Genomic DNA, 22,145 nt, shown 5'->3' with positions numbered 1-22,145 from the left:
CTCTCTCCCCCTCCCTCTCTCCCTCTCTCCATCTTTCTCCCCCTCCCTCTCTCTCTCTCCCCCCTCTCCCCCTCTCTCCCTCTCTCTCCCTCTCTCCCTCTCTCCATCTCTCTCCCTCTCCCTCTCTCCCCTCTCTCCCTCTCTCCCTCTCTCTCCCTCTCTCTCTCCCTCTCTCTCTCTCCCCTCTCCCTCTCTCTCCCTCTCTCTCTCCCTCTCTCTCTCCCTGTCTCTCTCTCCTTCTCTCTGCTTCTCTCTCTCTCCCTCTCTCTCTCTCCCCTCCCTCTCCCTCTCTCTCCCTCTCTCTCCCTCTCTCTCTCTCCCACTCTCTCCATCTCTCTCCCTCTCCCCCCCCCCCACACACAGAGGCTGGTTAAACGCCCTCCCTGGTCACTTCTTCGATGTTTACCGCTGCCTGCTGTGTGCCAGTCTCTGCTGACACTGGGATCTAGCAGTGAGCTGGTCCCTGTCCTCCTGTGGTTCGTCTTCTAGCGGAGAAAAGCCATTAAACACACACATTCGCAGATAACGGGATGCAGCTGTGCAGCCTGTCTCGGGGCTGCGGAGAGGGCTCTGGGGGTCTCACAGAGGCGGCCCAGAGCCCTTCTGGCCGGCCCGCCAGCCCTCCAGCTCTGCCTGTTGTGGCCCAACATCGGCACCTCCGCTCACAGCACGCCCCCGCCACAATGCCCTCCCTCTGTGCCCATATTCCAGGCCCTGCTAGAACGTCACCTCCTCCACAGAGCTTTCCCCCAGCTCCCCCAGAGTCCCTCACACCCCTTGCTCCGCGGCTGGCCCACTGGGTATCTTACTCCTCCCACTAAGTCAGAAGTTCCTTGAAAGCAGGACTCTGACCTTTTCACCTCCACATTCCCTTGTATGGAGCATACATGGAAAACCTGTCACCCGACTTGGGTATGAGTCTGGGGCACAAGAAGCCTTCACCTTTGTTCTCCTTCCAATCCAGCTCCTGCCTGGACTTTTCCTCCTAGAAGAAAGCCCCTTTGCTCTCACCTCCCCTGAGCATGGCTTGGCCTCAGCCCCTTTGAGCCAGAAAGGAACACAGCTGGAGTTCAACTTGTTCCCTGGGGCCTCTCCGGCCCAGGATGGCGGGAAGCCGGCACCCCCGCCCCTCCAGCTCTGGGGGCCAGCCCCACCCTCAGATTTCCCTGGGACCCGCTGGCCCTCGGGGGGTGAGAGCAGCGCAGCCATCCTTCACAGAGCGCAGGTGGGCCGGCGGCACGAACCATCGCCGCGTTCCATCTCCCAGGTCCTGCGTGGCCTTCCCACCCCCCCCTCCGAAGCCCTTGCCCACATCCTGCCTTCCCCACCCCACGGCAGCTGATGGCCTCGCCTCGCAATTCCCTGCAGAACTAAATCCAGTACAATCCGCCTGATGGATGCCAAGGGTCTGCCTTCCCTCCGTGAGGAAGGACCAGCAGCCTGGCGCCTTCTCCAAGGCCCGCTTGCATCAATGCTCCCCTCAGGCTGGCATCGCCGCCCTCTCACCTCTCCTGGGTCGCCCCCAGCGGAGGGCGGACACAGCAGCCTGCAACGAAGGCTTCCCTGACCTTGAGCCCCTGCCCACCCTCCCAGTCTCTGCTCCCTTTGCAACAAAACTGCTAACGGTCGGTAAGGAGCAAGTACGCCGCCCAGCTCCACGCTCCTGCTTCCGGGCGGGGGGGCTCGGATGAAGGGCCTCTGTGCTCCCACAAGCCCCTCACCAAGCCACCGCGGGCGCCAGGCTCACCTGCCCCTCCGTGTTCCGTCCCCGCTCCCTCGCGAGCCCACTCCCGCGCTCCCACCCAACTGGAGCAGCCCTTCGCAAGGACACAAAGACCCAGGGCCCTGCCTCTGTCCTTAGTCACACGTCCAGCGTGTCGACACCACCTCCAGGGCCCCTCACGGCACTGCCCCGCAGGCTCCCCTGCTGCCGTGCCCAGAGTCAGTCCCTTCTCTCCTTCACCTCCCACCCCCCAGTGAGCGGGGAGCCTGGGCCCATCACTTGCTGCCCAGCCCCTCGTCCACTGCAGCAGCCCGGCTGCCTCGTGCCCAGCTGCCCACCCCACACGCCCGCTTGCAGCTAACAGCATCCCCAGGCCCAGCGGCAAATCCCCTCCCCACGCAGCCCCGCCTCAGGAAGCGGCATCCAGCCGCACGTGCCAGGACCTGGGGCTGCCCTTGGCTACTCATCTCCCGCTCCCCCTTCCTCCGGGCGGCCACACGCTGAACACAGCCTAAAGCAGACCACTGCTCACCACCTCCACGCCGAACCCTCACCTAGGCCACCAGCCTCGCAGGTGGGGCCGCCTCCACCCACCCACCCCGGGCCCTTCTCCTGTGCAACCCCCGCCCCCCCACCCCCGGCAGCTTCCCACAGACAGCTCCCAGCCTGGACCTCAAACCCCTCAGCAGAGCTCACGAGGGGCCCCCGACCAGGGCCCCCGCCCACCCCACCCCCACCCACCCCACCGCCCACCCCCGAGCCTGGCCTCCCCCGCCCTGCCTCCCAGCCCTCCCCACCCCCCCACCCCCCCCCACCGCCCCCTGCCCTGGCCTGCAGCTCTCCCCGTGGCCCTTCCTCCTCGGTGGGGTCTCAGCTCATGTCTTTCCTGACCCTTGTAGCTCAGGCAAACTCCCTCGCTGACCCTCTCTAATTAAATGCTCTCATTTCCTTTGTAGGAACATGCCACTACCTAACATTCTGGTATTTGGGGATTTACTGTCCCCAACACTAGAATGAGAAATACGTAGCCACTGTTTGTGAAATGAATGAATCTCAAAATCCGTGATCTAAGTACTATTATGCCCATTTTTCAGATCAGGAAGCTGAGGCTCAGACATGAAGTCAACTCTCAGGGTCTCCTAGCTACCACGCAGCGGGCTTTGGGTTGAACTCACATCGGCCTGGCTCCTGGCCAGCAGGCTCTCTGTGCCCTGTGCAAGGCCTCCCCTCCGAGGCTGGCAGAGAGGCCAAGGGCTCTTGTTCTCAGAGGAGGCTCGTCTGAAGACAGAAGCCAAGTCTCAGGCACTGCAGCCCCACAGAGACTCCCAACTCCAGCAGGACAGGGACATGAGGCGTGGAGGAGAGCGAGCACAGAGCACCCCCTTAAAAACTGCAGGGGCGCGGTTCACAGCTAGGCCCAGTCCAATGGCTCCCCAGGCCAGTTCGGGGCTGACCCAGGGGTTCAGAAAGGCTGCCTTGATCAGGAAACAGCCGCAGCGACCGCGGAGCATTTGCTACGTGCAGGCCCTGCGCTGAGGACTTCACACCCCTCATTTTCTCCTGGCAAGCGCCCTGTGAGTATCCCCATTTTAGAGATGAGGAAGCTGAGGTTCAGAGAGATTCAGGAACTTACCTAAGACCCTGCAGCTGAGGGTGGAGACAACCGGGATTTGAACCCGGGTCTCCACTTCGGAACCGCCTAGGCAACCCAGACCCCAGCTGGACCAGCTCAAGCCCCAGATTCCGTGGCCCAAGGGAAGGGGACTTGATGGGAGACAAACTGTCCCGTGGAGAAGGAACACTCATGTGGCATGAAAAGACACACACAGGTGACAGGTGTAAAGAGAGGCTTTAATCTGAAGAGCAATGAAGGCGCCAAGGGCTGGGGCCCAGGGGGCACAGGGAAGGAGGGGCCAGGAAGCTGCGGTCTGGACCCTGGGAGGGAGGGAGGGAGGGAGGGAGGGAGGGAGGGACCGAGCCTTTCCTAGGAAAACTATTGCTGTGACTCCTGCAGCTCGTGTCCCAGCCTCTGCCCAGGCCGTCGGCCTAGACCTGAAGGCCAAGCCCCTGAATTGTGCTTCTCGGGTGCTCCCCCTTCCCAAAGGCTGTGTGGACCCAGATACGGGGAGGGGGCGGTGGAGACGGGCCGACCTGGGCTTGGGCAGGGAAGAGTCTGCGAGACCCAGGCCTGGGAGCAGCGTCCCCCGCAGAAGAACATTCTGGAACTGGCCTGCAGCTCCCAGCACCCCCTCACCCCCCAGGTGGGCCTGCCCGGCCCAGCCCCTGCCGGTCGTCGGAGCCCATTCTGGAACTCCAGCAGGCAGAGTCCCGGGCGGTGGGAGGGCGAAGGGAGTGGGCTGCTGTTTTCGGAGCCCTCCTGCGGCGCACTCACCCACCGCCCAGCTAGAGGGAAGCAGCAGCAGCAGGGGCATGAGGGTGAGCCCAGGTTCCCCGCGGCCACACTGGCCCCGAGCCCACCCGCCTTCCTTCAGAGCTTCTGCCACCCCCTCCCAGCCAGGGAGAGCTCTGGAAAGGCAGGCCTCACCCAATCGGCCGGTGAGCTAGCCCTGCCGGCGCCCTCCAGAGGCCACCCTTGAAGCAAGAGCCAAAGAGCAGAAAAGCAAGGATGAGGCACTGGACACAGGTGCCCACGGGCCCAGCGGGCAGGCGTGAGGACGAGCTGGGAGGGTCACCGGCCAGAACAGCCAAGGCTTCCCCCCCCCCCCCGCCCCCGGGCTGGCCGCCAGCCTCAGCGTCCAGCCCTCAGGACACCCAGACACCCACCCAAACAGGGCTCGGGAAGTTGACCCCCGGCGTGGGGAACAGCTGCTCCAACCCCTAGAAAGACAACCTGGCAAGGGAAAGCAAGGGCAACTGCACACACCTCCCTCCCCACAGTGGCCCGGACAGCCTGCTCTCAAATGGGACTGAACAGGGAGGAGAGGGGGCCCAGGGACCCTGCACCCGCCCCTCTCTCCTTGCCCGTCCGCCACAGGGCAAGTCAGGAAACTGGCCACTTTGGTCACTTCTCCCACCTTGGGTCGTTCAGCCTTATGCCCTGAACCTCCCTCAAGCCACGCTCACCACCCACCCCAGTAAACAGCCTCTCATCAAACAGAAAGAACACAGGGAGGGGGTGGGGAGGGGGCCACAGCCGGGGTGGGGGAGGGCGGGCACTAGCACGACGTGACCGGATGGATGGGCAGCAGGCTCCCGAACTTGAAGTGCTGGATCACGGGGAACTTCTCCAGGCACTGCGAGGAGGAGGGAGCAGACAAGAGAGGTGAGGGCCGCCTCCGAGGGACCCCTGGACGACTCCGGAGGCCCGGAGCAGCGCAGCTCCAGCAGGTGCCCACCCAGGGCCCAGGAAGCAGCCAGGCCTTTGGCGAAGGGCAGAGCTTCCGACCCATTCCTGATCACCCCCTCCCATCCAAAGACCCCGCACTCCACGACAATCAGGTCAGGTCCACCAAATAACGAGAATGAGAGCGAGTGAGAGGGACCGAGGGAGGGGGGAGGGAGAGAAGGCAGCCTAACCCCACAAGGCAGCCGCCAAGAAGAGAGGCAGCCGTGACATCACTTGGCCCAGAGGGACAAGTTGGGGACCAGAGGTGAAAAGAACCCTCCAGATCATGGGGGTTCTCCCAGCCCTGGAGAAGAGGTGTGGGGATACTGGGACCCAGGCCCGAGAAGGGTCCAAGGCCCGTTTTCCCAATGTTCAGTTCTCTGGACTGAAAAAGGCATCTTGGCACTTCCGAGTGAGACAATAAGAAGCAGCTGACAGCCTCCCCACCCCCAGGGCAATTCCCAGCAGCCCTGTGCGTGGGGCAGAGCACAAGAGCGCTGCAGGGGGATGGCTGAGCAGGGGATGGCGCTGCTCCCTGAACCCAGCCCAGCCAGGGCCTCGGCCCCAGGGCTCTGGCAGAGGAGGGGAGACAGAGAGCAGCAGGACCGACCAAGAAGCTGGCCTGGCCCACAGGCAGCCGGAGCCCAGGCCCACAACGCACAGCACCGGGAAGGTGACGGGCCCCCGGCTCCCAGCCCCCCGCACCAACCCTGCCATGCCTGCCCACCACACAGGCAGCAGCCCCGCACGTGTGAAGAAGGATCTGCCTCCTCTCAGACCTCTGACCACAGAAACAGGCAGCATGTGCACCTCCTGGCTGGGGTGCAGCAAGACTTATGGCCTCCGAGAGGGTGAGAGTTCCATCCTGTGACCGTGCTCTCCTCCAACTAACTCAGAGAAATAAAGGCACGCCAGCGCTGGCCCAGGTTCCCTCACCTCAACAACCAGCCGCAGAGGTGAGGAGGTCTCTGCCCAGCTGTGTGTGTGTGTGTGTGTGTGCGCGTGTGTGCGCGTGTGCGTGCGCACGCGCACACATGCGTGTCAGAGTGGGGGGTGGGCCACAAGGCCTGAAGGAAGGGAAATCTACGGTGGAAGGATGGGGAACCAAGCTCTGACTGTGTGGGAGCAGAGCTCCAGGCCAGCCAGGCTCCTGGGCCTGGGGCACAGAAAGTGGGGAGCAGGCAGCTGGGGGTCGGCGGGGGGCGGGGGGGGGAGGGAAGAGCAGCAGATCCAGAAAAGGCAGCTTCCATTGTGCTTACGTCATGGAGGAAGTGGTGGGAGTTTGTCAAAGGGGAGCCCCCCCAGGGTCCTGGAATTCCAGAAAGGGTCAAAGGTCAACCTGCTTCTAGCTTTCAGGCCTGAGAAACTACGAAGGCAAGAGGCTTAGGGGGAGGGCCCAGGGGCAGAGGTTCTCTCCACTCTGCCCTCAGGGACCCAGAACAAGCTTCCCCAAGGCCTGGGGCAGGGCGGGGGGCGAGGAGCTGGGCTAAAGGCAAAAGGCTGCTTGGGGCAAAGGAAGTCGGGGGCTCCAGGGTCACAGCAGAGGGAGCCTCTGGCCAGGCCTTTCTCCAGTGACCGGTTCCCCTGCGCTCCCCGTGTCCTGGGCAGAGCAACAGCTTCTGCCTGCCCATGTGCAGACCTTCCAGCTGGAGGCCCTCCCAGGTCCCGGCGACTCAGGGGAAGAAGGGGCTCCCCAGGTCCTGACAGGCCCTTCTGAAGGGAGCCCCAGCACAGTGACAGCCCTCAGGAAAGACAGACCCCACCCCCCACAAGGGTCCTGGAAAGCATCTGGTTCTTCAGTTCAGAAAGGCTGAACTGACAGGCAGTTTGGAGATGCAGGCAGCTGGTCCCAGATCCCGATGCCAGGCCCGGTCAGGCCTCTGTGGCAGCTCAGGGGACCCGCTCCCCTCCAGCAGCCATCTCTGGCCAGGGGCTCTGGCCTTTGCTAACCCCCATCTGGACTTCAAGAATGGTGAGCCTCAAAGGTCTTCCACAAGGACCAAGAACTGGTCTGGAGAAGCAAGTCCTTGCCTTGCTTTCCCCTGAGCAAAGAGCATGTGACCACAGGACTCACAGGGACCAAAGACTAAGGGCAACCTGCTAGCAACTTGCCAACGAGTGTCGCACGTCACAGAGGCTTGGTGTCCTTACACTAAAGGCAGTGAGTTCCAGCGCTGTCCTACAAAGCCGTGTGGCCGCCACGCAGCGCCCGGCACGCTGCGTGCGCCCAGGGCTGGAATTTCCGGGTCTCAGGAAGGGCGCTGGGTTATCTGCTCGTGCTCCCTCGTCTGGTCCTGAGCTGTGGGCACTTTTCAGTGGCTGACCTCCTTGGGCTCAACATCCAGAGAGATACTGACAACCGTTACACCACGGACCGTTTCGTCTGTGTGGCCCCATCACCGCCTCTAATCTTAATCTGCTCCTCCCTCAACCTGTCAGCCAGAGTTCTTTTGCCTTTGGACAGGGCAGGTAGGGAAAGGAGGCAGGGTCTCCTCTGCCCTTAGGGGCCCAGGTCAAGCTAAGTTTAGTCACTCGAGTAAGAGCCTGCAGAAAGGACGGATCTTACCAAAGAGTCCCACCTTGGGGGGGGGGGCGTGGCCAGCAGGGAGTCCCCTTCAGCACCCACTGTGGGACTGGGGCGGGCAGGGGTGTCAAGAACAACAGAATACGCAGAGGGCAGGACCCCAGGTGCTCCCCAGCAGGAGGGCCAGCGTGGAGGGCCGGGCTGCGGCCGGAAGGAGCCTGCACAGCCCCAGCAAAGGCTCCTCTCAGATTAGAGAGGTATGTGGGCTGGAACCTAAACACAGGATGTGAAGTCCAGAGGAAGGGGACCGGAGGCGGAGGGGGCGGAAGGGAGAGAGAAGGCCAGGCCCGGTCAGTTCCAGAGCCTTTAACCCCTTCAGGGCCACGCAGAGGGATCCAGGCCCACTGGAAGCGCTGGTACTACCAAACGCACCCAACCCCCTACAGCCTGCCCTCCCTGCTCCTCTGCCTCTGTTGATGGGTCTGAGTGAGCTCTGGGTGTAAGGAGGCCACCCGAAGAACCCCCCGTCCCCAGGAGAGGAATGACCAAGGGTCAAGAGAGGCGCACCTGCAGGGCAACACCTGAGACCACCAGCCTGAGGGTGAAAAGAGGGGACTTTGGGACCCACTCCTCCAGGTGAGGGACTTCACGCCCAGGCCCTCCCCTGGCCAAGGTCAAGCAGTTCCAGGATTGGTCTGCATAAGATGTGCAAGGAGCCAGAGGAAAGCGCGGGGTGGGAAGAAATGTCTCCTCCCTACTTGCCAGAAAAGAAGCCACCTCCTTGGCTGGGAAAAGGGTGCCAAAGAGGCGAGCAGAGAAGGGCAGGAGAGGGGGCAGCCGCCTCCCAGCGCGGGGAGCTCTGGAAACCCAGACCTCCCCCTGCCTCTCTGCCTGGAGAGCAGAGAGGACCACCTCAAGTGGTCATTAAAAATGCCAGCTCCCGGCCTCCCACCTGCCCGGCGATCAGACCCACCAAAGTTGGAGAGACATCACTTCGGATGATGCCTCCGAAGGATAAAACCCTTTCCCAGGCCTGTTTTCATTTTCGTGTCCCCACAGGAGACAGAGCTGAGAAGGGCCTCCAGCCATCTGACAAGTGGGAACAGAGACCCCCGAGCAGCGGGGCCATGGCTCAGTCACAGGGCAGAGCTGGGCCTCAGTCCAGTGCTTTTCTGACTGCCCATCCCACAGACAAGAGATGCTGAGGCCTCAAGCGTCAGAGGGGCTGGCTGGCAACTCAGAACTGGATTCAGAGCAAAACAGCGGGGTGGGGATGAGGGCGAAGCAGCCCAGGACCCAGCGTGCAGGCCAGTCCCCACTCACCTCGGCCTTATACATGCGGATGAGACCCTGGTTCACTTTGGACCAGGAGGGGACGGCACTGATGTTCCACAGCTGGTTGGAGTGCTCTGCAAAGGGGCCTGTCTTCATCTGGAAAAAAAAAGAGTCCACAAGCTGGAGACATGGGTCGCCCGGGAGCCCAACCCCTGCTCCCCTGCAGCAAGGTTGCGGGAGCATACACACGTACACACACGCGCAAGTTGCAGGCCCGTACATATACGTGGACACACACACAAGGGCCAGGACAGGGTCCCTCTTGGCCTGCCACAGGCAGAGCTGGAAGAGCTGAGGGAGGGGTCGGTTTGGGGGAGGGCCCAGACCAAACCCAGGCATCTGACTGCCCTCTGCATGGCAGGCGGAAGGAGAAGGAAAAGAGGGGGCAGACATGAGCCACAGGGTACCTGCAACAGATGCGGGAGGAAGGTCTGTTTAGAAAGCCAGCCTGACCTGGCAGGGGAGTGGGGAAGGGAGGGCAACGGCAGCGATGGCTCTGTTCCCAGTCCCTCCTCTTGGAAGGAATTCTGCGGCAAGCCCAGTGGAGCCCCCACGATATCAGAAACCACCGCGCTGAGACGAGGAAGAGCTCGTGTACCTGAGTGCACCCCGCGAGCAGCACAAGGCCAGCGTGTCTGTGTTTGCTAACAAGCCGTTCACAGTCCCCCGCCACACAGTCCCCTCCCGGGCTTTGAAGCAACACTGATGATGCTGGGGGAACGGGTCTCAGCACCCGGAGCCCCAGGTTTCAGAAGAAAGAGTTTCAAAAGCAAAGAGGCTGAGCTGGCAAGAAAGCAGACTTGGACCTTGAGTAGGTGGAAGGTTCCAGAAGAGGCTGTGTGTGGAGGCGGGGCTGGTGGAGAGCTGTTCCAGAGAGGAGGGATGGGTCTCCATACTGGGCACCATAAGCATGAGGTCCCAGGAACACAAACCCCCCTCCCTTCAGCTGCGGCCTCGCCTGGCGACCCGCTCTCGCAGGCCTCTCACTCCTGCAGCAAGGCAACTCTCACAAAACTGTAAGATCTACGTCGAAAAAGATGCCATTCTACCCTTGCCATCTCCCTCCCCTGGCCCAAGTCCCCCCAAAGCCTGTCTCAACCCCCGGGGTTCGAGCAGTGAGGCCATGGCCCATGGTCCCCACAGGGCTTCTCCTGGGCCAGTCCCTTCACCCAGAATCTTTCCCCTCCTCTCTGTAAGGCTCCCTCCTCCAGGAAGGCAGCCAGGAGCCCCCAGCCTGCAGGGGCTTGGCCTTCAGGGTGCTTTGTTCCCAAAGTCCCACTCCGTCAGGCTCCACCCCGCCCTCCCCTCGCCCCGCCCCTTCCCCAGGCTCTGGGCCCCACGGGAGGAGCGCCAGGCTCTAGCCCCCTCCTGCATACTTCCAGGCCCTGAGAAGCTCAGGGATCACTGGAGCTGGGGAACCAGTTTCACTCTGGACTAGGCCCCTTGAGCGAACCACCCAGGAGGCACCCTGCTGGCTCTGTCACAGCCGCAGCTCCAGGGATCTGCTCAGCGAGGGCTCCGTGGCCAAGGCTGGCCCAGGGACGTGGGGAAACCAGGGGTTCTGCCTGTGGGCCAGCCTCCCCCGCTAGGGGCACGGGGTGGGGGACCCAAAAGGCCTCTCTGGCCCGCTGGCAGAGCCGGGGGGAGGCGCGAGCTCCGGAGCCCCAGTGGCCTGGGCCGCCTCCATGGAAAGGCCAGAGATGCTATTTAGGGGGGCTGCCCCCACCCCCACCCCCAGCCTTCAGGGTCCCAAGGTCTCCTCAGGTCCTTCAGAAGGAGCCTCTGCAACTCTGGAAAGGAAAGCAGATAAGGGGGAAAAGGGAATGGGGTCAAGAAGACAAAAAACATTCGCTCATTCCAGCCACAAAGGGAGAAGAGAAGGAGCGAGAAGCAGCGAGCGAGCTGCAGGCCCGCAGTGACCCCAGGGGGATCGCATGAGTCAGAGCAGCCATATTGAGCAGGAAATTACTCACAGACGCTGCGTTCCTGCCTCTCCACTCCCAAGAGAATCGGCCTTTTGTAAATGGTTCCTCTGTCAGTAACTGAGGGGGGTGGGGTGGGGGGAGGCTCTGCACAGCGCCTTCCTGTCAGCTCCTTCCCTTCCAGCTGAAATCTGATCCCTCCCTTCCCAAAACTCCAAATTTAGAAGCCAGATTGAAACTGAAATTCTTTTCCTGCCTGCCCTGGGCTCTTAAAGGCGCCAGGGCTGCATTTCCTGAGGCGGCAGGAGCCCTGCAAGGTGAGGTCCCGCATTAGGGACGCTCAGGGCCACCGGGACAGGTCGCAGGCTGGTCCCTGCGGGAGGAAAAGCACGGTCTCATTTCCAACTTCTTGTCTGTCAAATCCCGTAGCTGCACCAGCTCTAGTGATCCCTGGGGTCTCCAGAGGCAACACCGCCCCCTTCCTGACCACAGCACACAGAGCTCCACGCAGGCCGCCAGGTCCCCACGTCCCAGCGTCAGGCCTCGGGTCTCCCTCACCACCAACTGGGGGCTGCGAAAACCCTGGTCCGGGTGGTGAGCCCAGACTCCGGAGAACTAGCACAATGTGTGCCACCGCCAGGAGCTGCGCCAGCCTGCTCTAGGCTGGCCGAGTGGGTGAGAGGGGCTCTCGCCGGTCACTCAGCTCTGGGGCACGTCCCCTGCTAGCGGCCAACGTCCACCACCAGGCCCAAGCACCGAGGCCCCGGGCGAAAACCAGGCCTCGCAGAGGGCGTGTGGAACCACCAAGGAACTCCAGGGCCTGCCGGCCTCCTGCCAGTTCTTGCCTCTCCCTCAACTGTTACCAAAACCTCCGAGTTCAATGTGTCTTTAGTGCCACCTAGTGGCCACTGTAGGATTCCCTCTAGCAGAGGACCTGGGTGCCAGACTGGAGCAAAGCTTTGGGGTTTTCACACCAGCGTAATCGAACAAACAAACAAGGAAACAAAGTTTTAAGCTGGAGTCAATTCCCATACTCCCTGAGGCCCAGCCTGGCGTTCCTCCTTGTTAGTTACTGACAGGGACCCAGGGGCTTGGCCAGCCGGAAGGGCTTAGCCTCTCACCCCCAGGAGCGGGCGAGGCCACCCCTTCTCCTCACCCAGCTCCTCCTGGGGTCTCCCCAGCTCCGCACACCCTCCCGTTCTACTCTGGAGAGAGCAGCATGTGACTGGTTCTCAAGGCAGCGAGCCAGGCTGCTCCGGAGTCCTTCCGACCTTGGGCTGCCTACAGTGCTGAAAGCAGCAGATCCCAGCTGTCAGGACGGCCTTCATTTGCTGACTTGGAGAAACGTGGCATTCCCCTCTGGCCTCTGCAGTTGGGCGCAGGCCTGAGCCGACTGCTGACCAGGAGAGTCTGGAGCTATGGCTGCTTGGCCAGGCGTCTCCCCCTTTTCAGGGGGCTCAGAACGGGCAGCCAAGAGAGAAGCCCGCACAGGCAGGGGCGCCCACGGGTGTGCGAGGGACATCACCGGGCCAGCAGGAATGCCTGCGGGCGTCAGGAAGGAGAACGGGGGCGAGACCCTCTCCAGGCGGCAGAGCCAGGGTGCCCTTTGGGAGCCTGCGGGGTGGGTACCAAGCAGGGAGGATGAAAGGTCCCCACACCTCCTGAAAGAGAGGCCCGAGCGCAGTGGGTCCCCAACTTTCATGCCTGATCACCCGGCGTATGTGTTTAAATTCAGGTTCCTAGCGCTCGTCCCCCAAGATTCTGATTCAGAAAGCTGAGGTGGGGCCCAAGAACGTGCATTTTCACAAGCTCCCCAGGTGACCCTGAGGAAGCGGTCCAAGGCTGCACTGGCGGGAGGCCCTACTTTAGCAGGACAACGACACCCAGTTAAACGACCCCCACTGGGTGGGCTGGGGGTCCAGGCCTGCTCACTTGCACTTCCAGCACCTCCCTTGGCCCAGGTCCAGCAAAGGCGTGTCCCTTCAGCAGGGATCTGTCCCGCCTTCCACTCCAGTCTCTCCAATTCCTGCAATGGCTTTGTCGCACACGTCCACACGCACACAGCTCTGCAGACCCTGTGGCCCCCACCCTTCAGACCTGCTGCGTCGGCCACCAAGTCCACCTAATGACCAGGTCTTAATCCGTCGGCTCCAGTAGAAACCCCAGAGTACTGATTTAGAGGAAGAGAGCCTGGACAGTCAGAAGGTGGCTTAACCTTTCAGAGAGGCCTGGCTGGGCTTCCTCTCAACAACCCACTTCAGGGCTTGGCCCTGCCGTCTTCAGACGGCAGCTCCGGCTCCTGTGTCCAAAGCCACCAGCCTCAGCCCCTTTTGGCCCAGAGGCTGCCGCGGGCCCCTCCCTCAGCCCTTCCGCTCACCTCGGTGATAAACAGGACGCACTCCAGGAACATGTAGTCCTTGTGGCACTCGTTCACGGCCTTCTCATCGACAAAGTGCCTGGGCTCCAGACACGGGTGGTCTGGAAACAGCAAAGAGCCCCGGGGTTTAGAAGCAGGCGTTCGCGCCGGCGGGGCACCGCAGCCCGGTGCCACCTGCACCCACTGCACGGCTGCGGTCCTGCCCACCGCCCTCAACGCCTGACCTCGCTGGAGCCATCGATGGCCCTGTGCAGGTCTGTACTCTAGTGTAATAAGCTCCGGCCCTGCTGCTTTCCAGCCATGCCACCCAGTTGCCTCACCCGTGCAGTGGGGCTGTGGGGTGCCACCTGAACGTCAGGAGCACCGTGAAGCACTCGGCACGGCGCCTGCACGGGTGAGTGCCGCTCAGCGGTTTGCCGGCAAAGAGCCTTCCCAGGGTGCTTGCGTGATCTGCCTGAAGCACAGAGAGCAGTGCCTGGCGCAGGGAAGTACTCAACAAAGGGTCGTTTATTAATGTTACTCCGTTAGGCAGTTAATCCTACGTGGAAACAGACGTGGACCCTTCACCCACTCTGGCTCGCCCGTGGGAAAGTGGGAGGAACCCCCAGAGCGGGCCCGGAGCGAGCAGCAGCTCCTCGATGGGCGCCCCCTGCGCACGGCTCGATAATAACAGCGGATGACGCTGGTCACTGAGTCAAAAGAACCCCTCATTTTCAACATAAAACCCCGCAGCTGCCGCCAGGAGCCGGGGCGCATCTCACACCGGTCCATTACGCGCCAGGCGCCCTCGCCCCAGCCCGTCGCTTTCCATCATGTGCCTCAGCCTCCCCAGCCTGCCACGCCAGCCGCAGCAGAAGGCCGGCGGCAAGCAGCCTCCGTCAACAGCCGGTCTAATGCCTGCTTTCCGAGCTGCCACTGTGTGCCCTGGGCAGGAGGGGAGGGAGGAGGGCCAGGGCACCTCAGTACCTATCAGCTGCGAACTGCCCCAGATGAAGGGCAGAAACTGGAAGTCATCCAGGCCCCACACGCCCTGGCTGCCGGCCGGCTCCATCCTGTACGTCTTCTGGAGCTTCCGCATAACCTCAAGGTACCTGCACAGGAGGGCAGGGAAGGGAGGGGAGGTGGCAAAAAGCAGAAAGACAGTCTCAACCCTTCGGCCAATGGGAGCAAAGGAGGCCGGAAATAACCACCTGAGAGTGTAACAGATCTCCTTTTCAACGAAACCCTGCATGCCTGTGTTACGCATCAGCTGATACACTCAAAATTATGGAACTTCATTTTCTTCCCTCACACTCAGCCTCTTTTGGCCCAGCAAAGGGGCAAAACACCAACTGGGAAAGGAGGTTAGTGCCATCACCTCCTGACAACTTGAGAGCCTGGGCAGGAGCCACAGCTTCTCTTGCTTCGGGTTGCCCATAGGAAAGCTGATGGGAGTCCAAGGAGATCATCCCCTAGATCCCTTCGGGAACCGCCCTTGGAGCTGCGGCATCAGCAGCACCAGAGTGGGGCCCTGAACACATGTGTCAGCGCCCTATGGTGACGGAGACACACCCACGTGCTGGGAGGTGGTCTGGGTGGTGAGGGGAGCAGGTCAGAGCCTGACTGCTTGGGTTCAGCTGGCTGTGACCTCAGTGAAAGGACCTGATTTCTCTATGCCTCAGTTTCCTCATCTATAAAATGGAAATGAGCGTCTTCGTGAGAATAAAAAGAGTTGTATGTAAAGCGCCTAGAAGTTACCTCTACGCGATAAATGCCACAGAAGCATTAGCGGTCGTTACGTAACATTCCCTTCGCTTATTTTTACTTGAACCTGTCAGAAGGAGGAGTCCTGGACACCCTGTTCACAGTCACAGCTTGATTAGGACAGGACAAGAGAAGCAACGGCCCCTCCGGAGCCCCCTCTAGCACCCCGTCCCCAGTCTGATGGTAACAAGGAGGAAAGAGACCCGGCTGCTCCTCCCCCGGCCGCCGCCCCTCCCGCTGGGCTCACTCACCGATTGAACACCTTGAAGACAATGGCTATTTGGTCGTCCACTCGCAGCACCCCTATCTTGCAGAGACAGCAGAGGAAAGCAGCAAAAGCAGCTTCATGTCCTGGGGGAGAAAACACAGCCGAGGTTGACAGTCTTCCAGAAGGCGTGGGACTGTTCTTGGTCCCACCAGAGTCCAAATCACTGCTAACTTCCCCTCTAAGGACGGAGGTGAACATGGAGGTGACAGGGCCTCTTCCCCATCCAGGAAGAACTAGGTCCTTTTAAGAACCACTAGTACTATAATCCTACTTCTGAAAAGGCCCAGGCTGGTGACGCTTCAATAGGCATTCACATCTCATTCTGGGGGTTTAACTCACTCATCAGTTCTGCCCTATTTACGCAGCACCTACTGCAGGTGGCCATCACCACCCATGTCAGGCACTAGAGGGACAGAGGCCAGAAGTCCCTGCCCTTGTTTGATAGTTTATGACCTATCAGGATGACAGACATTAAATATACAATCACTTCTATGAACCTACCTCTGAAGGAGAAGGATAGGGTGATAATTGGAGGATATCACAGGGGGATCCTGACATTAGGGTTCAGGAAGGCTTCCCTTCAGAAATAATATTTAATTTGAAAGATGAGTAAGAGCTGGCAAGGCACAGGGCGTGAGGGAAGCAAGAAGGGCACTCTAGCCAGGAGAAACAGCACATGGAAAGGCCCTGAGGCCAAAAAAAAAAAAAAAACAACCACCGTGATATGTTTGAAGAACCCTAGGAAGGCCAGTCTGGCTAAAGCAGAGAGAGCAAGGGAGAAAGTGTAATGCAATGGGGCTGAAGATCAGACAGGCATTTACAGCCACAGGAAAAAAGGAGCCACTGAAGGCTTCGAAGCATGGCCACACTGCAGGGTCAAAGGGCACCCCCCTTCCTTCCCAGTCATGTCAAATAGAAATGGTCAGCGCTACAGAAACCGCCAGCTGGACTCTGGGCCGAATCCCATGGTTCATGGTGTCATAATAAACATATCTGGAGGGAGGGGAGGAGAGAATATTTCAGTGGCTTCCTGTCCTATTTCTGCAGAATAAGGGTCCCTCCAAGGGCCTGGAAAGCTTATGAGCTGTTACTTTCACCTGCACAGTTTTTGACCATGACCAGCCAGAGTCCAGGCCACCATCACGCAGGGGCAGTCATCACCCTTGCACAGCTAAGAGCATCTGAGAGTGGAGGAAAAACCCAGCCCCTGCTGACCTGGCCACTCCCCACCTCCAGGTCTTCCTGGTCGGCTGGCCTCAGTCAAAGCGCCGCCCCTGAAAGTCTCACTCGATAATAAGCCTGTTCCTCAGCATCAGGGGAGCAGATGACAGAACTTTCCCATGACCCAGGTCCCAGGGGGCCCTTCTCCAGGCCTGCCCCTGGGGCCGGGGCTCCTCCAGAGGCAAGGGAAGGGCCCGAGAGAGCAGCAGCTCTTGCATTCGCCTGCTTCAGCGTGGAAAGGAAAAGGAAGGCGGGCCTATCAAAGCAGCGACCCTCCTCGGCCACGCCTGACCTAGATAAAGGACGCCCCCCTTCCCTGTTAAGATGCCCACAGCGCTCCCTCTGAAGGGCACCGAGTGGCTAACAGCAATGCGCCACAGCGCTGCCAGAGGCTACCAGGGTCTTTCAGTTCTCAAGGCTTCCGTAAGCGGTTGTCTTGGGATACACTAAGTGCTCAACAAATTATTAGTTTGGTGATGACGATGAGCGCACAGCGAGGCCCTCTTTACAAGCAACAGAAGTCAGCGCTGCGCTTACAGCCACCATGCATGTGGCACCAGCTCCCCCTGGTGGACCACGCCAGAGCAGCAGGCGTCCCTGCCCCTGCCGCGCTGCACCCCAGCTGGCTCCCTCACCCCACCAACACAACCCAGAGCAAAGAGGAGGCAACCCGAGAAAGGGCCACTGCGAAGCCAAAAAGGCGCCGCCCACGGTAACGGGTACCTGTGCCGTAGTCGATGCGCGTGGAGTTCCCTACTGACTCCTTCAGGTAAACAGCCACCTCGGGCACAGCAGCTGCCAGATGGGTGGGGACCACTGTGGCCACCAAGTTTTCTGCTTCCTGATAACATAAGAGACACAAAGTGGTGGCAGCAGATTAGGCAGCATCTCGGTGGCCAGGTGCCCAGAGGCAGCATCTTGGCTGGAGCCAGGCTGCCACAGCGAGCAGTCCTGGCTCCCTGCTCTGACTGCCCACAGAAGGAAGAGGAGGGAGAGCATTTATTTTCACACAATGGAGACCACCCTGGGGTGGCTCTTCATCTGCTGACCCTCCCTCCAGGGGACACGGTTCTGGGGGCAAGACAGGAGGGATCTAAAAAGAAGCCATTCGACTTTCCCATCTAGTAACTCACTGACACCTCCAGAGATGTCCTCTTTCTTCATACTCCCAGCGAGGGAGTTTGTGCCCGACGTCCACCAGAGACATATGCAAGGACGTTCACGGCAGCATTATTTATAGCAGCCAAAATGTGGAAACAACCCACAACTGAACCGTCCGTCAACGGCAGAATGGATAACTTGTGCTATGGCCTTACCCTGGAGTGCTGCGTAGCAATGAAGAAGACCCACTGCTCCGCACAGCACAGGGGAGTCACGCAATGTTGAGCAAAAGAAGCCAGACATTTACATGAAGTTCAAACACAGGCAAGATCGATCTATAGGCAGCTGTCAGAAGAGTCTGGGGGATATCAACTAGAAAGGGGCACAAAGGCCCTGCTGAAGTGCTGGAATTTTCCGTGGCTTGACATGGACGGATGCAAGGGTAAAAACATGTTAAGATCTATCAAGGGGACTTCCCTGGTGGCCCAGTGGTTGAGACTCTGCCTGCCAATGCAGGGGATGTGGGTTTGGGTTCGGGCCCTGGCCCGGGAGGATCCCACATGCTGCGGAGCGGCTAGGCCCCTGCGCCACAGCTGCTGAGCAACCCCCGCTTGCCACAACTAGGGAGGGCAGGCGCACAGCAACGAAGACCCAGTGCAGCCAAAAATAAATTTATAAAAAAAAAAGATCGATCAAGCTGTACATGACTGACAGCTATGGTTTGTCAGCTTTCTTTAAGTTATAACTTAATAAAAAAAAATACGCCCATGTGCCATCTTAGAGACCAGAAGCAGCCCCAGGCCACTCTTACGCAAGGACAGTGTTTTGCTGGGTCCTCGGGACTCCCCTCTGTTCCATGTGAAAACACTAGGCCAAAGAAACTAGGATGCAAGTTTCTCTAAGTTCAGTCTATAAACACCTGGCATGAGGGACTTCCCTGGTGATCCAGTGGTTAAGACTCTGCGCTTCCAATGCCGGGGGCGCAGGGTTCAATCCCTGTTGGGGGGACTAAAATCCCATATGCCACGTGGCGTGGCCAAAAAACAAAGAAACAAAAAAACCCAAAAATCCCCTGGCATGAGAATCTCCCGGAGACCTGGTGAGAATCTGGACTCCCAGGGGTGGCTATCCTTCATGTTTATTTTTTGTTTGCTTCTAACAGGTATTACCTTTGCATGACTCAAAAATAAATACATTATAAAAGGGATGCATTGAGAAGTCTTACGTCACCCTTTCCCGTCCACCCCCTCCCCCCAACCTCAAAAAAAGAAACCACAGCCTTATTTGCCTCTTACATATCCTTCCAGTGCAAACTGAGCAATACAAACATACCTTTTTTGTTTCCCTTCTTTCTTACCGAAAGGCAGCTTGCCATGTGCATAACACCCCAGCTCCCCTCTAACCTAACGGTACAGTCGGCCCTTTGTATCCATAGATGGAGAACCCATGGATACAGAGGGCTGACCGAACCTCGCCATTTTATACAAGGGACTTGAGCATCCGCAGGGGGTCCCGGAACCAACCCCCGACAGACGCCGAGGGACCACTGGAAGTTGCGGTCCCTTCCCGAGTTCCCTAGTCGGCCTCCCTATTCTCTCTCAGAGCTGCATGGTACTCCCTGGGTTGACTTTCCAATTTATTTAACGGATAATAAACTGCAGATGGACACGTGGGACGTTTCAATCCGTGGCTACGATCCCCTAATAAACAGCCCTGTGCAGAGGACTGCGCATCCACAGTGGTGATTCCTGGAGGATGGCTGCGGGAGAGGGTAGACGCATTTGTACTCTGAGAAACGGAACTGCCATTTTAACAAACTCCCCAGCGATTCTGATATCTGCCAGCTTTCTCCCCAGCCCAGCCCCCAAGCCTGTCCTGCAGCAGCCTCACCTCGTCCAGTTTGGCATACCAGGTCCTGTAGGCCTTGTTCCCAAATCGAGAGGGCTGGTCCACTGGAGGAGTCTCGTCAATCCACCTGTCCAGCGTGTTAAGAAGAGCGACCAGTTTCTCAATGGCCTGTGGAGGCAAGGAGAGGGGGCCAAGCCATGATGACTAGTGTCCCCAGGCTAGAGCCACAGAGGGAAGAAGTCCCAACTGCTGCTGGACAGTGACCGCAAGGCCTGGCACCACTGGCATCTCCCTGCTGTCCCCCTGTCTTCCCAACCACCCTGAATATGAAGGAGGGGACAGGTGAACACGGTGAGCCTTACAGAAAGGACCCAGCACTAGGCTGAAGGACCAGCGTGGCTTCCGCACCCGGTTTCTCTAGCCACAGCTCATCCGGGGGAGCTGCCGCACAAGCACAAGCTGCAGCACTGACCTGCTTTGCTACGTTTTATTGGTGTCTTCCGTTTAGTACACAATACCTGCTCAGCATGGAAAACAGATATGTAAAAAGGAAGAAAACAAAAATGACCAATGATCCTGCCACCCGGAAATCAACACCATAGGTGTACCCCGCTTTTCCAAAGTTCGCTTTTCGCCGCTTTACTTTTACGGAAGACCTACATTAATTAGTAGCTGTTTTTGCTAACCGAAAGAAATCTAAGGAGGGTTTTCACTTTACACTACTTTGGTTTACAAAAGGTTTCGTAGAAACGCTCTACTTTCAGATAACGGGGGAACCTGTATTAACATTTTAACGTACTCTTCTACTGCATCTTTTTAATAGTGTTTTCCATGGCTTATCATGGTGAGAATTTTGAAGGCAGCTTGACCTGCCTTCAAATCACAGCTAAAACACCATTTCGTTGCCGCAAGACCTTGACCAAGTGACTTTAACTCTCTGAGCCTGTTTCCTCATCTCAAAAATGGGCATGATGGAAAATAACTCCAAGGGCCGTCACAAGGACTAAGTGACAACCCATGAAGCATGCTAGCACAGTGCCTGGCACAGGGTGATGGTATACATCCACACACAGACTCTAAAACAGGCGTCACAGGGCACACGCTGCTTCATAGCCTGATCAGTTTCCTCATGACCCTTGTTCCACAGCAACATGGAAACATAATTTCGTAAAAGCCTCTAACAAGTGAATAATAGTTCACTGTACCAATGTACTGTGATTTACTTACCAAATCCCTCACTGTTAAATGTTTGGGTTACTTCCAATTGTTCACGCCATGAAAAATACCCTTTGCAGAAATGCTGGGTCAGAGGTGCGAACGTGGGTAACGCTTTGTATGGCCAGCAGTGTCTGAGACCCATCTCTCATCTCTCACCTCTATCTTTCCTACAGAGGGCAGGGACTAAGGAGTGGAATCAGTGTGACAGGCCAGGCAGCGTTAGCACACCAAATGTTACTCATCGAGGACATCAGGTGATGCTATCTATCTAAAACAAAGGTCTGTGAGGGCAGCTCCAGAAGTGCCCCTTCCAGAGGTAGCTCGCAGAAATGGGCCAGGACAAAGGTAACGAAAGGCTCGGGGAGCACACGACACAGGGGACAGGTGGGCCGGGAGGAGGGGCCTTGCCCAGAAGCAGATCTCGCCTGTGTCTGCCGGGTACAAATGGTATAAGGAGACACCTCCAGGCGCTCCTGGCGGGGTAGGAACTAGCAAGAGGTGCCCATGGGAAAAGGGGCAAAGGCACAGAGGGCGAGGCATGGTCAGGTCTGCCACTGCTGAGACTCTGCAGAGAAGTGGTCCTGAGAGCTGAGTGTGTATTTGTGGGGAGGGAAAAGGCGGCCTTGAGCTAACGGGGTACGTGGTAGCCCGTGCCCCCCGCACCGGGAGGCACAAACCACACTGCAGTCCGTGCCATCCACACAAATAGCAACATGACAGTGGCCCTGATGCTGTCCTCCCTCACCTCCCCTTTCCCTATGCTTGGGGCCTGGGAGAAGAGGAAAATTATCTGTAAGAGGAGAAAGTTCCCTTTATACCTGGCTGTGGCCAAGGGCCAGCGTGACAAAGAGCTGCGTTGCTGAAATGTGACCAAACGCACTGCCAGAGCCTGGCTTTGTGAAGAACCAGGTCGCCAGGAAGAGCTGATAAGGACAGAGCAAACCTAACCCCATGCAGCAGCTGGGACTTATAAGGGATGGTGCAGTAATCCTGGCCCCAGAAGCACCAGAACAGATTCCCCAGAGAACTGTCTTCTCGGTGAGGCACTGAAGGGGATATAAAGAAGGTGCTTGAAGCCAGCGGGGGCCAGGCCCCAGCTGCTAGCTCAGCTGGGCCAATGAATAATTAAAAGTCTCCTATAGCTCCTCTTTCTGGAGAGGGTTTTTGAAGGCAGGGGCTGCCTCTGTTGTTTGGCTTGTTGCGGGGAGAGGGTTGGAGGGGAGGAGCTGCGGGCTGAAGCCCCTAGGAAGCATGAAGAATAATTTGAGCCACCCTCCTCCTCCTTGGACCAAAGCTTCCTTTTCAGATTTCATGGACCAGTAAAATTTTCTCCAAAATCTTACTTGCCAAATTTAAATTCTGCCCTCATTTAAAAAAATCAAACAGAACAACAACAAAACATAAGCCTCCTATCTACTATCACCTTTATTTTACAAAAATAAAATATTTTAACCCCCAAAGAATAGGACAGACATAATTTCAGAAGGAAGGAGCGCATTCTAAACATGGGTCTAGATGA

The 22,145-nt window shown here is 58.7% G+C and overlaps 1 protein-coding gene across 4 annotated transcripts in view; it reads right to left on the bottom strand.

Moving 5' to 3' along the window:
- The window catches only part of PTPA (protein phosphatase 2 phosphatase activator), a 40,401-nt gene that overhangs the window by 8,256 nt on the left and 10,000 nt on the right, over positions 1-22,145 (bottom strand). For 2 of the 4 annotated variants that reach the window (XM_004269112.4, XM_033426999.2), the window contains 7 exons: positions 19,451-19,576; positions 17,183-17,300; positions 15,222-15,321; positions 14,194-14,318; positions 13,228-13,328; positions 8,917-9,024; positions 3,556-4,977 (listed from right to left, as the gene is read on the bottom strand). In XM_004269112.4, coding sequence (XP_004269160.1) covers positions 4,900-4,977; positions 8,917-9,024; positions 13,228-13,328; positions 14,194-14,318; positions 15,222-15,321; positions 17,183-17,300; positions 19,451-19,576 — 756 coding nt within the window. In that variant the 3' untranslated portion in view covers positions 3,556-4,899. Of the gene's footprint in view, positions 1-3,555; positions 4,978-8,916; positions 9,025-13,227; positions 13,329-14,193; positions 14,319-15,221; positions 15,322-17,182; positions 17,301-19,450; positions 19,577-22,145 lie in introns of those variants that run through there. The other 2 variants (XM_049711850.1, XM_049711849.1) reach the window with 1 other exon arrangement.

Source organism: Orcinus orca, chromosome 6 (assembly GCF_937001465.1).
Source record: "Orcinus orca chromosome 6, mOrcOrc1.1, whole genome shotgun sequence".
In the NCBI taxonomy this organism is placed as follows: Eukaryota; Metazoa; Chordata; class Mammalia; order Artiodactyla; family Delphinidae; genus Orcinus; species Orcinus orca.
The sequence above is the reverse complement of the archived record's forward strand: the minus strand, read 5'-3'. Positions and strand labels throughout refer to the sequence as shown.